This window comes from Canis aureus, chromosome 4 (genome assembly GCF_053574225.1).
Source record: "Canis aureus isolate CA01 chromosome 4, VMU_Caureus_v.1.0, whole genome shotgun sequence".
Classification (NCBI taxonomy): domain Eukaryota; kingdom Metazoa; phylum Chordata; class Mammalia; order Carnivora; family Canidae; genus Canis; species Canis aureus.
In genome coordinates this window covers 61,046,727-61,062,842 of record NC_135614.1, presented here as the reverse complement: position 1 = coordinate 61,062,842, position 16,116 = coordinate 61,046,727, and the positions used below count along the sequence as shown (strand labels likewise).

Sequence of the window (16,116 nt, the reverse complement as noted above, 5' to 3'; positions counted from 1 at the left end):
CCAATCATTTAATGTGCTTGCCACCAATATGCCGATGGAAAAGCCAAGGCCTGAAGAGGGAAAGGACTCATTCAAGGGCTCGTAGTGAGTGGGGCTGAGCTGGGCCAGAACCAGATCCCTTCCCGCCAGCCCAAGAATCTCGTTCTATCCATGTCAGAGAATCACGGACCTGCGTGTGTTGGTTTGGGGTCTAGGTGGGGTGGTGGGAATCCTCTAGCTCCTAGGGGAGTGAGGATTGGCCTTCTCTCTGGCTCACCCCAGCACTCCTTGCTGGGGTGACCTGGAGGGCATATCACTTGAGGAAATACTTGGTGCTGTAGCAAAAAGCCATCCTGCTTCCTGGCTTATTCTCAGTCTTGCTGTCACAGGATCCTTGGTGGGACTTGCAGGTGTACTCAGTTCCCCGCTCTCTTCTGGGATACACTATGCACCTGTCCTCTGGGTGCAGAAGTGTAAGAGACTCAGCAATTTTTATGGAAAAATTAGAAAAGCCAGACAAGCTTTAGTATAGTATGCTTCCACTTGTGTACAAACAACCAGGTGTGTTGGGGGTGATATGTACATACATTCCTATGTGATTGAATCCCACCTCAGAATGGGGTTGCCAGAAGGTGGTTAATAGTAGTTATCTCTGGGAAGGAGGAAGGGACCTCGGGCAGGAGGGGGACTTGTCCACCCCTTAGTGTCTATAGTGTATATTTTTTTCACTACTTACAAGCATTTCTTTTTAAATTAAAAAAATTAACTTTACACAAAGCAGTATGAATAAGCAAAAAGAACAAAAGGAAAGTCAGTTGGAATCCCATACCAAAGAATCCTTGTGGTACCTGACTTTCCAGATTGTGTGTATGCATGCGCATGTGTATCGCAAGCATATGCAGAGTGTCCCAGTAAGGTGTACGTGGCATATTTTAATGGGAAGACATGACACCAGATCTGTTTGGAATTTCTCAAAGTCACAGATACTCCTCTCGGGTTAGTAACTCTGAAAAGGATTTATATTTTATTGGGATACTTGTGTGTGTCTTACATTGTTAGACAATCTGCTTTCTGTGCTTAATGTAATGGGAAACATTCTAGGTCATTAAATGCCCTCCCTGTGTTCTTCCCATGGTCCTGTGATGACCCAGAGTCAGGGCGTGCTCGGTCCCTAGAAGCTAGCTCTGGGCTTAGGCTTCTCCCCGCCACACACTTCTCCATGTCCCCCAGCGGAGCACAGCCCCAGCTCCCCTCCTCTCTGCTTCTCCCACAGCTGCAGAAACTCCTTCTCGCCACATCCTACCCAGCCTCAAGCTCCGACACCCAGAAGGAAGGCACCACCTGGCGCCAGGCAGGCCTCAGGTCCAGGAATCAGCGGCCTTGTGTCAAGGTATTTGTGTGCACATCCCAAAATCCACCTGGACTCCCAGGTGGCCTCTAAGGGGGTGCAACCTTCCACTCTTATTAGAGGGTGTCAAGTTCAATCAGCATCTGGTTTCCCTCCATTACCCCTGTAGCTGGTGTGCTTGGTGTTTCTTGAGACCCAGGCTAGTTTGGGGTTCTAGGGAGAGCACTGGGCTTTCTCTTCCACCTCAGTATTGCAGGCACCGTGTTAGAGGATGGGTTAGAACAGGGATGAGAAAGATGTGGCCTGCTCTCAGTGGGCTTATTCTAGTGGGTGACACACTGAAACATAAGCTCCTCACTGGTTGTGGGGACCTCAATAAGGAGTTTGGATTTCTTCTGGGGAAAGAAGCCATTGGAGCAACCAAAGCTCTGTCGTGAACACCAGGGAATGAAGCAAATCCCTTTTCCTCCTTGGGCTCCATCTTCTAAGACTTTCAGAGAGGTTTCGCAGGTGATTTCCCAGCATTCCCGTTACTCAAAGCCCACGCTCAGTCCTTTTCTTTGGTCCCTAGACACTTCTGCAGGGGACTGTTGCACGCAATCCCATGCCCTCAGGGCAGAATCAGGATGTTTTTTTTTTTTTTTACACAGTTTTATGGAGGTGTCACTTAAATATCATAAAGGCATTTATTAAAGTATAATTCGGGGATGCCTGGGTGGTTCAGTGGTTCAGTGTCTTGTCTTTGGCTCAGAGTATGATCCCGGAGTCCTAGGATCGGGTTCTGCATCGGGCTCCCTGCATGGAGCCTACTTCTCTCTCTGCCTATGTCTCTGCCTCTCTCTTTCTCTCTGTCTCTGTCTCTCTGTCTCTCATGAATAAGTAAATAAAATCTTTAAAAAATAAAAGTATAATTCGATGATTGTAGTAAATTTACAGAGTTGTGAAGCCATGACTACAATTGAGTTTAGAACATTCCCATCATCCCAGAAATCTCCCCAGCACTCCCACATACACTTCTTCCTTGTTCCCATGCCCAAGCCGACCACCACTAATGTAGATCCTGGTGACACAACTGAAGTGTGTAGTGCAGGAGAGTGGGGTGGTCAGAGCAGGGCTTGGGGAGTGAACCGGGAAGGGGTAAAATCCGTGCCTGGGAGGCCTGTTAGGAGGCTGGTCACTCCTTTGTTCCTTGTCACCTGAGCACTGCCTGGTGCCACGCTGCCCCCAGCCAGTGGCTGTAGGCATGGGGCAGAGTGAAGGGGGCAATGTGGGCCTCATTCCTTACCGTGTCCTCCTTCTCTCTCTAGATGGACAGCACCCAAGACAAGAAGGCCCCCACAGTGCAGTCTCAGGGCCGGAGTTGTACAGAACTGCATAAGCACCTCACGTCAGTGCCATCCTGCCCCCAGACTAAAGCCCGCTCCCCAGACAGGGGCTTGCAGCCACCACCGGCCCTGAGTCCCCCGCTCCCAGCCAAGGAGGATGAGGAAGCTAGTGAGGACTGCCCGAGCCCCCAGCCAGCTCCAGCCTTGCCCCAGGACTCCCCAACACCGGGCAGGGCAGGCCCTGGCACCCAGGTGTCCCGGGAAGACATGCAGGCGATGGTGCAGCTCATTCGCTACATGCACACTTACTGCCTCCCCCAGAGGAAGCTGCCCCCCCAGGCCTCTGAGCCAGCCCCCCAGCCCTGCAGCAGCCCCTCCAAGCAGGTCAAACCCCGGCCCCGGTCCCAACACTCTTCCAAAGGCTCCTGGGCCGAGTTCTCCATCCTGAGGGAACTTCTGGCTCAGGATGTCCTCTGCGATGTCAGCAAACCTTACCGCCTGGCCACACCTGTCTACGCCTCCCTCACGCCCCGCCCCAGGCCCAGGCCCCCCAAAGACAGCCAGGCCTCCCCTGGCCACCCATCCCCTGTGGAGGAGGTGAGGATCACAGCTTCACCCCGGAGCACCGGGCCCAGACCCAGCCTGCGCCCACTGCGGCTTGACGTGAAAGGACACACTGGCCGGACAGCCAGGCTGCAGCGGGAGGAGGAAGAGGAGGAGGAGGATGAAGAGGAGGAAGAGGACGAAAAAGATGAGGAAGAGGAGGAGGAGGAGTGGGGCCGGAAAAGACCAGGTCGAGGCCTGCCATGGACCAAGCTGGGGAGGAAGCTGGAGAGCTCCGTGTGCCCCGTGCGGCGTTCCAGGAGACTGAACCCGGAGCTGGGCCCCTGGCTGGCATTCTCTGATGAGTCTCTGGTCCCTGTGGAGCCCCAGGGAACTCTGCCCTCACTGCGCCTGGCTCCCGAGGCCTACGACGTGGAGGGGGCACTGGGCAGCCCCACAGATGAGGACAGTGGCCAGGACCAGCAGCTCCCACGGGGACCCCAGATCCCGGCTCTGGAGAGCCCCTGTGAGAGTGGGTGTGGGGACACGGATGAGGACCCCAGCTGCCCACGGCTCCCTTCCAGAGGTAGTCGGAGTCGATGGTCTGCAAGAGAGGGGGCAGGGATGGGGCGTGGCATTCCCCACTGCGCTGGGAGCCAGGAGCCCTGTGCTGGGCAAGTCCCTTCCCCTCTCCGGCTCCCGACTTCCCTTTCTGTGCAATGGGCTAGTTGGGCGGCTCTTCAGAAATTACCCACACATCTCTGAGTTTTTCATCATGCGTGGGCCAGGCACCACTTAATGAACACGGAGCGAGATGCCTGCCCTCTTGGGGCTTTTGTGTCAGTGGGGCAGACAGGCAATCACAAAGTAAATAAAAAAGGAAGATAATTACAAATTGTGCTAAGTGCTCTAAAGAAGACGTCCTGGGTGATGATGTGACAAAAGGAGTGAGTCTTAAATCCAGCTCCATAATGATGTTGAATTTTAAATGGTAACAGTAGTGGTGGTGATCATACCGGGTGATCTGTTGTGTACTCGCTGTGCCAGGTGCTGGTCTAAAACTTGACACCACTTAACCCCGGTGATTCTTCACAGGGGGCCTGTGTAGTAGGTGCTAGCATAATCTCCATTGTCAGACAGAGAAACTGAGGCACAGAGGTATCGAGTGACCCATTGAGCTAGCGAGTCCTGCGTCCACCTGTTGGGGGAGTACCCTAGGCCCTGGCCTTCCCTGGGGCTCCTCCCCACTGTACTGCACTCTTTGGCCAGAAGGGATCACCCTCATAGCCACTTGCTTTTTCGGAAACCTCCAGTAGGCTGCCCACCGCCAATGTTGCTGAGACCCTGGGAATGAAGGTGGCTTTGAGTTGTTCCTGCCCTTTCCTGAAAATGACAGAGACTTTTGGGTCACATGCCTGAAGGGAGTACTGCTTGGGTTCCAGTGGGGGTTCAGGGTTTCCTCCTGAGGGAAACATATGTTAATGATGCCATGTTGGGGAATCTTATTTTTTTTCTTTTTCATCTTCTTTTCAGACTCTCCCAGGTGCCTCATGCTGGCCTTGTCACAAAGGTAGATTTTTGGAAATCACCGGTTAATTATTCCATGAGTCTTTATCCTGTTGGATATGTGTCTTGGGGGTGGGGAGATGGGTGGTTCCTCAGCCTCTAAGCCTGCCCCTGTCCCCCTGCACCTGCTCTCACTCTGCCATGTGGGGCCCGCCATAAGTGGGCTCCTTTAGAAGGGAGGTCTCTGCAGGCCCAGGGAAAGTGGGGGAATTAAGGTTTCAGGCCATTTCATAAACTGTACTTTCCAGGACAAGGGAAAGAATTCTTTTCTCCACAGGGGAGAGCTGCAAATGCTGTGTGGCTTTGGGCAAGTCTCCTCCCCACCCTGAGACTTGGGTGCTCCATCTGTAAAATAAGAAGGGTAGTGATGCTTGCCCTGTCCCCCTCCTCCAGCAAATTCCTCCTGTGTCTCCTGCAAGAGGTATATGCTGCTTTGAATTCCTCTAAGCCAGGATGAGGGTTTCCCAGAAATTCTCCCCAGGACCCACCTCTATGGGCAGCAGAACCAGGGTCCGTCGCAGTGTCCCCTTGCCCTCCTTGCATGCTGGGGGAAGTGGAGCCTGCTGCTGATTGGCCTCTTTCCTCTCTGTCCTCCCCACCCCCACCAGTGACACTCCTTTTGGCAGGAAGAGCTTTGAGCAGACCTTGACGGTGGAGCTCTGTGGCACCGCAGGTGAGCCAGGGGCTCAGCTGGTAGGGTGCCCTTGGGGGAGCAGACGTGACTCCTGGCAGCGAGTCCCCTACCCTGAGCAGCCCCTTGGGCAGTTGGGGGTGTACCCCACTGATCCTGCCACTGCTGCATGGGTTGCATGGGGTCTTAGGATACATAGTGAGGGTGTCATAAGGGGGAGAGTCAGCCTTTCATCTGCAAACAGTCCGCACATAAGCTGAGGGCAAGGTTAGGAAAGAAAGAGACACTGTCTTCCCCCAAAGGAGCCTGCCATCTTATGGAGGAGACAGACTCACACTATGACTCGTACTAGTCAAAGGATACGCAAGAGCTCTGGGAGCATTGGTACTGGAAGGGGCGGGGTGGGGCAGTGCAGGAGCATGGCCTGGGAAGCTTTGCAAGGCATCCAGAGCAGGGCGCATATGATCTGAGCTTGCGGGAGGAGCAGAAGTTGGGGAGATAGAGACAAAGAGGCGGGAAGGAGATCCCTGGCAGCAGAATCTGCAGGAGCAGAGGCACGTGGGGTGAAAGCACAGGTGCATCTGAGATTGACCACCTGCCGTTGCTGCATAGCAAAGGCAGGGCAGGCAGGAAGGAGCAATCACAGAGGGCCCAGAGGAATGCCAGGCTGAGGCTGTGATCCTGATCCTGTAGGCTTCAGGAGCCCCAGAAAGGAAGAGACCTCAGGCACTTAGCAAGTTCCCTTTGGTGCACTGGGGGGGAGGAGGGAGGCCAAGGGTGGATGCAGGAAGCACCAATGGCACTGTGATGGCCCAGTCCACAAGGGCAGTTGACCTGTGGCACCTGCCTCCTCTCAGCTCTGGGGACATCAGAGGCTGTTGAGTGACAGGATGTAGAGCAGGAGGAGATATCTCAAATGACCTGAAGGTTTTGGCTACCATCACTGGGCTATAGAGGGATGGCAAGTGGATTTCATCACATGCCAGCTCAAGAATTGACTGTGGAGGGGGGTGGGAGGATGGGTAACTGTCCATTAAGAAGGGCACGTGATGTAATGAGCACTTGGTGTTATATAAGATTGGTGAATCACTGACCTCTACCTCTGAAACTACTAATAATACATTATATGTTAATTAATTGAATTCAAATTGGAAAAAAGAATTGACCACAGACTGTGTGAGGAGTCCCAGGCCACATTCAGGCTCGGCTGGCAGTGCAGTGATTGATTAGTGATGCCTGCCATTCATTGGGTCGGGGAAGTAGAGGTACTTGTGCTGCTTATGTGGCATCCCAAACTAGAGTCTCTGTCCCCCTCACCTCTGGTTCTCCTCTTGCTTGGCTAGGACTCACCCCACCCACCACACCTCCCTACAAACCCACAGAGGAGGACCCCTTCAAGCCAGACATCAAACACAGCCCAGGCAAAGACAGAGCTCTCAGTCTCCCCAGCTTGGAGGGCCTCCAGCTTGGGCCCACCACAGCGGCTGCCCCCAAGCTGCCAAAGAAGCACCCAGAACGGAGCGAGCTCCTGTCACACCTGCGGCATGCTACAGCCCAGCCAGCCTCCCAGACGGGTCAGAAGCGCCCCTTCTCCTGTTCCTTTGGAGACCATGATTACTGCCAGGTGCTTAAGCCAGAAGGCGCCCTGCAGAGGAAGGTGCTGAGGTCCTGGGAGCCGTCTGGAGTCCACCTTGAGGACTGCCACCAACAAGGTGCCCCACGGGCTGAGGTGCAGGCCTCTGCCAGGGAGGAAGACAGAAGCTGTGACAGTGGGGGTCCCGCCAAGGACAGTGTGCCCCTGAGAGACCATGAGATCCGTGCCAGCCTCACCAAGCACTTTGGGCTTCTGGAGACTGCCCTGGAGGATGAAGACCTGGCCTCCTGTAAGAGTCCTGAGTATGACACGGTCTTTGAGGACAGCAGCAGCAGCAGTGGTGAGAGCAGCTTCCTCCTGGAGGAGGAGGAGGAAGAGGAGGATGAAGAAGAGGACTCAGGGGTCAGCCCCCCTCGCTCTGACCACTGCCCCTACCAGAGCCCACCAAGCAAGGCCAGTCGGCAGCTCTGTTCCCGCAGCCGTTCCAGCTCTGGCTCCTCTTCCTGCCGCTCCCGGTCACCAGCCACCCGAAGGACCTTCAGGTATGGATGGGCAGCCTCGAGAGGGACAGTGGGCAGCTGAGGACCCCAGTTCCTGGGGTGCCAAGGGAGGGAGGAGCCCTGGGGCTGCGTCTCTGTGTGTGGCCTGCGTCCTGGTCAGAGGCCCTGGAGGTGATCTCCCTGGGGGAGCTGTGGGCCGGTTGGAGGCAGGTAAAGCCTGCAGTGAAATGGTCAGGAGTGACGCCAGTCTCTTGGCCCCGGGAGAGGAAGAAAACCCACTTCCTGGCCATTCGCAGCCTTATGTCTAAATGAACTTGTCCCTTTCTCATCTGTGTTTTCTGCTTTTACATTTGTAAATTGGACTCAGTTTAATATATTGGGACATTTGTGACATTTGCATGTGAAAGGAAATTGAGCAGAATTCTGATCTGTATTCTAAAAAAAAAGAACACCTGGACTTAAAGCAGTGATAAGGTTTACTCCCATCTCTTGGGCCTGGCGAGCTGTGCAGGACTTCTAGCAGTTGAGAAGCTGCTTTACCTTCCCGCTGCGATGATGCATCTGAGCCTGTTGGCTCATAGCATCTTGGCCCACTGAACTAGTCTGAAAGAAGGAGCTGGTTCAAAAGTCAGTGGGGAGTTAGGCAGAAAGAGTAGGGGTTTGGCGTGTTTTGGTGGAGACCCGTTGCTTCTCTCCCTGATTCATAGCAGGACCCCAGTGAGTCTTCACCTGCGGGAGGCCTGAGGCGGGTCAGCTGGTGCAGGTCGCAAACCCTCCACCTGAGATGCACCTGAGCGACCACTAGATGGTGCTCTGGGGTCCTGAGCAGTGAGTGGCGGCCGCTGGTTACCTGTGGACCGCTGGACCCCACCCGCCCAGTGTCTGATTCTTTACATCTGGGGGTGGTGGTGGAGAATCTGCATTTCTGACTAGTTCCCAGGTGATGATGATATCACCAGAGAGCCATACTCTCAGACGCAGAATTCAGGTAATTAAAAAAATCTTAGAAAAACTAGGCTTTCTCTTATCTACACAAGTAACTCTTAACTGTTTGACAATCTAATGAATGCAAACACTCCTCTTCCCTTTAAAAAGTACATAGACCTCCAACTGGCGTTAGGTTTTAGGAGGTTTGTAGACTCTCCAGATACTAATGTTAAGAAGCCCTGGGCTACCTGTTACTCAAAAGAGTTCCCTAGCGATTTCTCGTAAAGCCCTTCTATGTAATAAGCCAGGATGAGGGCTCCATTCTCTATTCCTCGGGGGTCACTGAGCTAAGTGACTTGGCATCCATATTAGGCAGTTTCCTCTACAATGTTTAGTATTTCAAAAGGTACTAAGGTTCTCTTCTTTTTGAAACACCTCCCTCCCTCCCTCCCTCCCTCCCTCTAAGGCTGGAGCTGAGGTTTTCTGGCCTCCTTTCCCTCCTGACCAGCTCAGGGCTGTCAGGGTAGGCCCAACTTGCCTGCAGAAAGTTAGGAGCCTCTTTAGAAACTCCCATGGATTCTCCTTTCCCTCTTCTTGGTTTTGGGCCAAGTTCAGGGCTGGCTTTTTCTTCTCACTAGAGAAAAGTAACTGGTTAACTTGGTTCTTGCTCAGCTGGCAAAGTTCAGTGCTTGGTAAACCTGGTGAACTTGTCATCAGTCTTCTCCAGACCCACATCTTTTCACCTGTGCTTCCCGTACCAAACATTGGTCAACAGAAGTGTTTTGAGGGGGTTTAACAACACAAACCAGTCACCCTCAGCTCTGCAGGTGGGGAAACTGCCAATGCTTTGCAAATGGATGATGATACTGTTATTTATAGCACTTTACTTATTTGTTTATTTGTTTGTTGTTTATTATTGGAGAGAGGGTGGAGGAGAGGAAGAGGAAGAGAAAGAAAATCCCAAGCAGGCTCCATGCCCAGTGTGGAGCTGATGCAGAGCTCTATTTCATGACCCTGGGATCATAACCTGAGCGAAAATCAAGAGTTGGATGCTGCTTAACCAACTGAACCACCCAGATGCCCCCTGTTATTTATAGTGCTTTAACGTTTGCAAGTCACATCCCCTTCTATTACTGTATTTAGCTTCCCAGATGCACTTAGAGGACAATCTGCTTTTTTTTTTTTTTTTTTTTAAGATTTTATTTATTTATTCATGAGAGAGAGAGGCAGAGACATAGGCAGAGGGAGAAGCAGGCTCCCTGCAGGACTTGATCCCAGGACCCTGGGATTATGACCTGAGCCAAAGGCAGATGTTCAACCACTAAGCCACCCAGGTGCACTGAGGGCATATTTGCTTTTTGTCCCCATTTTAGAGATGAGGGAGCAGAGGCTGTAAGAGGTTCAATTGAAAAGCAAGCAAGCAATTAACTGAGCAGGTCTTGAGCTCAGCATTTTGTGTTCTGTACCTCACAAATGGCCAAGGAGGTGGTACAGTCAGTTTTCCCTGTCTTCCAGTCAAAGAATTGAAGCTAAGGGGATATCAGTAACTAGCCCAAGGTCACCCAGCAGGGCATCGAATGCAGGCCGTCTGACCGGAGAGCCGATGTTTTGTCATCTGTACTGAATTTCCCAGGGATGCAGACAGTCTGTGCAGAGCCAGGATGCCCTGCAGACCGCACATGCCATGCTCCTTCCACTCCAGCAGCCTGGCTCTCTGGAGGAGGAAGAGGCAGCATGCAGACAGGCAAGAGGACATGAGCGTGGGGCACCCACGAGTGTCCTCAGACTGTGCACCTGAGCTGATGAGCCCAATAGCCGGACGGGACATGGGGGCTGTGATGGCCGGGATTGCCTCTTGGCTGGGCATCAGCCACTAGAGAGTGGTGGGTCTAGGATCAGCACCCCTCCTGCTAGCTGTGCCTCCCCCGCGTTCTGGCTTTAGGCAAATCCCATACTGAATCTGAGCTTCAGGGTTTTCCTTTGGAAAATGGGGAAGCATAAGGCCTCGTGGGTTGCTTTCCCCCCCATCAGATCACATGCAGTAATGAAGCAAAAGGACCTTTCCACCCCTCATGGCATAAAGAGGCAGAAGGGTGCTGATTAGGGACATGGTGGTTTCCAGGGATCCAGTCAAGGAAGCTGGCAAAGGCACGTGTTGGATGGTGCAGAGCCGCACACAACCCTGGGCTGTCGCTGCTAAGGGGGACGCTGGCTTTCCGTGGGCGCCAGTCCTGCTACTTCTGCCCTCATGAGCAATTTTGAAAGAAGCGTCCCTTGCTTCCTAGAGCAACTCCACCCGCCCACCCACCCTGCTGTGGTCCCTCCTGAGAGTGAGTGCCTCTGCTTTGCTTGTTCACTGACAGATGTGAGAGCAGAGGGCCGTGTTCAGACAGAACGCCAAGCGTCCGGCACGCCAGGAAGCGGCGGGAAAAGGCCATTGTAAGTGACCTGGGGCCCCGGAGCCCGGAGTGAATGGGGAAGAACAGGGGCAGCAGGACATGCCAAGGCTTCAGAGGCCCGAAGCCCTTTGTGGCTGGCTGTGGCCTACAGAAGATAATTACGTTTCTTTGACTTAAAAAGGCACAAGGGTCACCAAAGGGCATCAGAGATGGCATCGTGCAAAGTGCGGCTGAGGGACTGGCTGTGAGGCGTGTAGTCGGTAGTGATTTTAGTGCTGAGCATCACAGGCTCGATAGAGCTGAGAGCACAGGCCGTGGGGCGGGGGGTGGGGGGGCAGGGAGCAGAGCTAGGCCAACCAGGCCACAAAGCAGCCCTGCTACTACCTCCTGTGTGACCTTGGGCAGGTCTCCCAGCTTCCCTGAGCCTCAGTTTACTCATCCATACACCAGGGAGTTGGGCCTGTCCTTCCTAAGGGTCCCCTGGCTCGATCAGGGCTAAGGGACCAGGAGAGCCTGCTCCTTGCTTCCCACTGACCTTGTTGACCCTCCTCCAGAGTTAGTCTCTGGGCCTCGGCTGTGCCAGGAGGCTGCAGAGGAGAGCCAGAGCCAGCCGCTCCATGTCACTAGAAAGAAGGGAAGGGAAAGTATTCAGACAGAGGCACAGAAAGACAGACTTGCACTTGATTGCTTTTCCACCATGAGGGTGCTTCAGGGCAGAGACGTGGACGGACACATGAGGTGTGTGTACCCCAGAGGTCCACAGCTGTCTGCAAGCAGGTGCTTAGAACCACGGGCTGTGCCTGGAGCGTCTTCTTGGAATCCACATGTGACCATGCAGCGGTTGTGATGTGCCTGGCGTGGACGAGACGGACCAGGCCCCTGTTTTCATGGCTGGGGCAGAAGGGAGACGTACAACAGACTTATAAACAAGGAATAAACACTATAATCAGAGATGGGGAGAGGCGCGGTGGAATTAATCACGTCAGGCTCGAGTCTCTGAGAGAAATAGTTGTGTTTTGATGGTTGGCGAGGATGTATTTATAGGGTAGTCTGGGAAGGGCATCTGCAAAGAGCTAGATGCTGATGGATGAAAGGAGCCACCATGAAGTTTCAGGAGGATGTGGAACAGAGGCAGGAAAGAACCTTATCAGGTTAAGGAGCTGCCAGGAGCCTGGGAGGAGGGTGTTTCTTCACTGAGCAGAATCCAGAACCTAGGGCGGAGCCCTGCTGGGTCCCTGGGCCTTGGTTTCCTCCCTGCCCCTCTGTGAGAGGAGAATGGGATGGCTCCAGAGTCCCTGGCCTTACCCTAAGCCTGTCCAAACCAGAGCTGTCTGTATTACCCACAAGAGTGCAGGTTTCCAGGAACGTAGCTGGAGTTTACCTAGCGGGTCAAAGCAACTCTTCCACTAGCAGTGGCTTTAACTGGATCCAGTCACGGATGGTAGAGGAAGAGGAGGGGACATTTCAGCCTGGGTTTCTCCCCAACCCTCCCTCTGCTGGGCAATTCTGGGGGCCCACAGCACAGCACCCAGCTCACCAGAAGTGACCTCTTAGTCCTCGTGTCCGCACGCTGCCCTGGCAAAGCTGAGGGTGATGGTGATTCCGAGCCCTCTGCCCGGGGTCCTACTGCCTTCCTCCCAGCCCACTGTGACCCTCACAATGACCCGGCTCCCCATCCTTGCCCATCACCATCTTGGCAACTTGCCTTTGTATCACAGCCTCCCCCAACTACCAAAAAAAAGCCCCAGACTCAGAACACAAATACGGTACACAGTTATATTAATACTGATGAACCCTCTTGTCTCGTCCCTTCTCTGCTCATTTCCTTAAGTGAGCAGTGGCTTCCTTTGGGAGCCACATCCCAACCCAACACTCGGCGGCCCCCTCCTCCAAGGCAAGTCTTTTGGGAGAGGGATTGTCCTCGTCCTCTCTCTGACTCCAGCTGCAGGTGGTGTCACCTGCTCAGCCAGGCAACACGGGCTGAGGATGAGGACTCCGTAGGAGCCCACCATCAAAGAGGTCCCAGGAAGCCAGGCAGTGACTGAGTCTCTCCGTGTCTCCCTTCTGGAACAGGGCGAAGGCCGTGTGGTGTACGTTCGAAATCTCTCCAGTGACATGAGCTCCCGAGAGCTGAAGAGGCGCTTTGAAGTATTTGGTGAGATCGTGGAGTGCCAGGTGCTGACAAGAAGCAAGAGGTGAGTCGAGTCGAGCTATTTGCAGAGGAGGGCAGGGAGGAGGGGCAGAAGTCCCGATCCAGGGCTGGCTACACAGAAGATGCCAGAGAAGATTTGTAGAACACATATCTGAGGAAATCCACAGCCTGGACCTGGAGAGCTAGGCCCCAGAGAAGGTCCAGTAACAATTGTGTGGCCCAGCAATAAGCAGCAAACAGCTGCTAATGGTTTGCTAAGTGCAAATTCCTGTGCATTCTCTTAAATTTGTTTGATTTTTGTTTTTTAAAGATTTTATTTATTTGACAGAGAGCACAAGTAGACAGAGTGGCAGGTAGAGGGGGAAGCAGGCTCCCCACTAAGCAGAGATTCCAATGTGGGGCTCAATCCCAGGACACTGGGATCGAGACCTGAACTGAATGCAGACACTTAACCAACTGAACAATCCAGGTGCCCCTCTCTCTTAAACTTTCTAACATACCTGTGACCTATGCACTCATTCTATTGCTCTCCCTTTCGTGGAAGTTGAGGCAAGTTAAGTAAGCAGCTAGTTAGTAGCAGAGCCAAATCTATAGCCTACATGTCTGCTTCAGGTTTTCTACCCTGGAACTGGCCCAGGGCGGCAGACAGCCCCTGGGGCTTAAGGACACAGTTGTACTAGAACCTCACTGCCCTGCAAGAGCCCCTGCTTCACATCCCTCCATTCCTCTGGAGCAGCCAGTTTCACACCACTGATTCTGCTGTGCTGATTCTTGATTTTTTTCCTCACTTACTTGGGGAAGCAGCATTCAGAAGTCAGGGTATCTGCAAGAAGAATAGGTTGCATGTAAATGCACAACTTAGATGTCAAAACTTTGTCAGTTTTGAGGTCATTCTGAAGTATCTCCCATTATATTTGCCAACTAAATTATTAAGGCTTTTAAATTCTAATTTAATAATTTTAAAGAGCTTCAATGACAAAATAGTTTCTATATAGGAATCATTACATGCTTCGTATCCATTAAGGTGGCTACCGAATATCACAAGCATTGGCAAGAGTATAGAGAAATTAGAACCCTCTTGCACTTTGATGGGAATGCAAACTGGTGCAGCCACCATGGAAAGTGGTGTGGAGGTTCTTCCAAAAATTAAATATAGAATTACTAGGTGATCCAGCAATCCGACTGCTGGGTATAAACTTAAAAGAATTGAAAGCAAGATCTCAAAGAGATCTTTGCACGCCCATGTGTATAGGAGCTTTATTCACGATAACCCAAGAAGTGGAAACAACCCAAGTATTCCATCGACTCATGAACGGATAAGCAAAATGTATATACACATACAATGGAATGTATTATTCAGCCTTAGAAAGGAAGGAAATCCTGTCACATGCTACAAGCATGGATGAACCTTGATAATCATGGATAACCTAATGATTATGCTACATGAAATCAGTAGCCACAGAAAGAGAAATGTTGAACGCCTCCACTTACATGGGGTATCTGGAGTAGTCTAATTCCTGGAAACAGCAGGCCGACAGGGAGGAGATCCGTTCACAGCAGTGTGGCCCAGTGTTGGTGAGCCCGTCCTGAGCAGTCGGGGGACTCCAGCTTGTCTCTGTGCTGAGGAGTATAGGTAGCAGAGGGACGGAGCAGCCAGGAGTCTCTTTCTTGCTGTTTGTGGAGCTGAAGAGCTGAGGGAAGAGCTGACCTTCAGACCCTCTCGCCTCAGCATCCTTCTCAAACAGGCTGCCCCCAGCTCTAAGTTTCCTCCTACTGGGGAAAGGGGGGAGTGTTCCTCACAGTTCCAGCCACGAGCTGGATGAATTCTTTGAGGTTCTGCTGTGGGCCAAAGGCTCATCCTTGAACGAGTCATTGTGAACACTTGGCACCGTTGTCAGAGGAGGGGGAATGGATGCTGAGCAGGGCAAGCTCAGAGATGTCTACCATCAAGGACGAGATGCGTAGCGAATACCAGCTGCGTTAGGGAAGGGGGAAGGCCGCATTAGCAGCCAAGGAAGTGGTGGCTGAGGCTGGCTTTGAAGGAGGCAGGAGGGGTAGGGTGGGGGCATAGGTATGGCAAACAGGCTTTCTTGGGGGGAGGTCTGAATTCGAAAACTTGCCCTGCCCCTTGCCTTTGGGCAAATTCTGAACTCCACAGAGCCTATTTCCTTATCCCTGAGGGGAGAAAATGCCAGAAGCCACTCACCCAGCGGTCTGAAGAGTGAGGCACTCTGGCAAACATTCTGTGAATCACCTGCTCTTACTGTTACTGCACAGTAGAGGTCAGCCTAGCAGTTGCCATCATCTGTATTTGGGGGGCCATGGACATGGTTAGTGGTTCTAACCACTGAGCAGTGTGGTTCTCTGCTCGTCGCCGACTAATGGGTGGCCTGAGAGTGTAGACCAAGCTGGCTCAGTAACACGCTCCCCCTGGCGTCTCCCCACAGAGGTGAGAAGTATGGCTTCATCACCTACCGGTGTTCTGAGCACGCTGCCCTGTCTCTGAGGAACGGCGCTGCCCTGCGGAAACGCCACGAGCCCTCCTTCCAGCTGAGCTACGGAGGGCTCCAGCACTTCTGCTGGCCCAGACACACTGACTATGGTAAGTACATAAGGCCCCGGCACATTCCAGCGAGGCCTAAACCCCCTCTGGACCCAGCTTCCACTCTAACGCTCTAATGTGCCATTGGTACAACCTTGCAGCTGGGAGGCCGCCATCTGGTTTTCCTTCTGGTCTCTGGCCCATCTTGTCCTGTCTCAAGACTGATACCAAGAGAGAGATTCGGGCCCCCCGGGGCCCCTTGGAAGGTCCAGTCTTGTGTTCACAGCCAGTTGGCAGAACCATGATTACTGCCTCTGACCTCACAGGGCCAGTGGCTGCCCTGCTGCCCTCCGGGGCATTCTGTGGTGGCCCCAACAGCTAGCAGACAGCCTTGTCCATTAATGGGCCACAGTGAAATAATATTGTCACCATGCCCTCCCCATTTGGGGACGAGTTGGTGAAGAAGGACAATTTAGGAGAGAATTATCTGTGGAGGAGAGTCCGACACAGCCTCCCGAAGTACTGGGCTGAGTGCGAGGAGACACAGGACGGCTCCGGGCCAGACACTGTTCCACCTGACTTTCTGTCCACGCATGAGGTCTGGTTCCAT

General features: G+C 53.0%; 1 protein-coding gene across 3 annotated transcripts in view; it reads left to right on the top strand.

Moving 5' to 3' along the window:
- PPARGC1B (PPARG coactivator 1 beta) overlaps nt 1-16,116 on the top strand; it is a 108,892-nt gene that overhangs the window by 87,819 nt on the left and 4,957 nt on the right. Inside the window, exons 4-11 of one of the 3 annotated variants that reach the window (XM_077895933.1) lie at nt 1,253-1,369; nt 2,635-3,781; nt 4,729-4,765; nt 5,370-5,434; nt 6,736-7,528; nt 10,777-10,852; nt 12,886-13,007; nt 15,412-15,566. In XM_077895933.1, the coding sequence (XP_077752059.1) occupies nt 1,253-1,369; nt 2,635-3,781; nt 4,729-4,765; nt 5,370-5,434; nt 6,736-7,528; nt 10,777-10,852; nt 12,886-13,007; nt 15,412-15,566 (2,512 nt within the window). Of the gene's footprint in view, nt 1-1,252; nt 1,370-2,634; nt 3,782-4,728; nt 4,766-5,369; nt 5,435-6,735; nt 7,529-10,776; nt 10,853-12,882; nt 13,008-15,411; nt 15,567-16,116 lie in introns of those variants that run through there. The other 2 variants (XM_077895932.1, XR_013378447.1) reach the window with 2 other exon arrangements.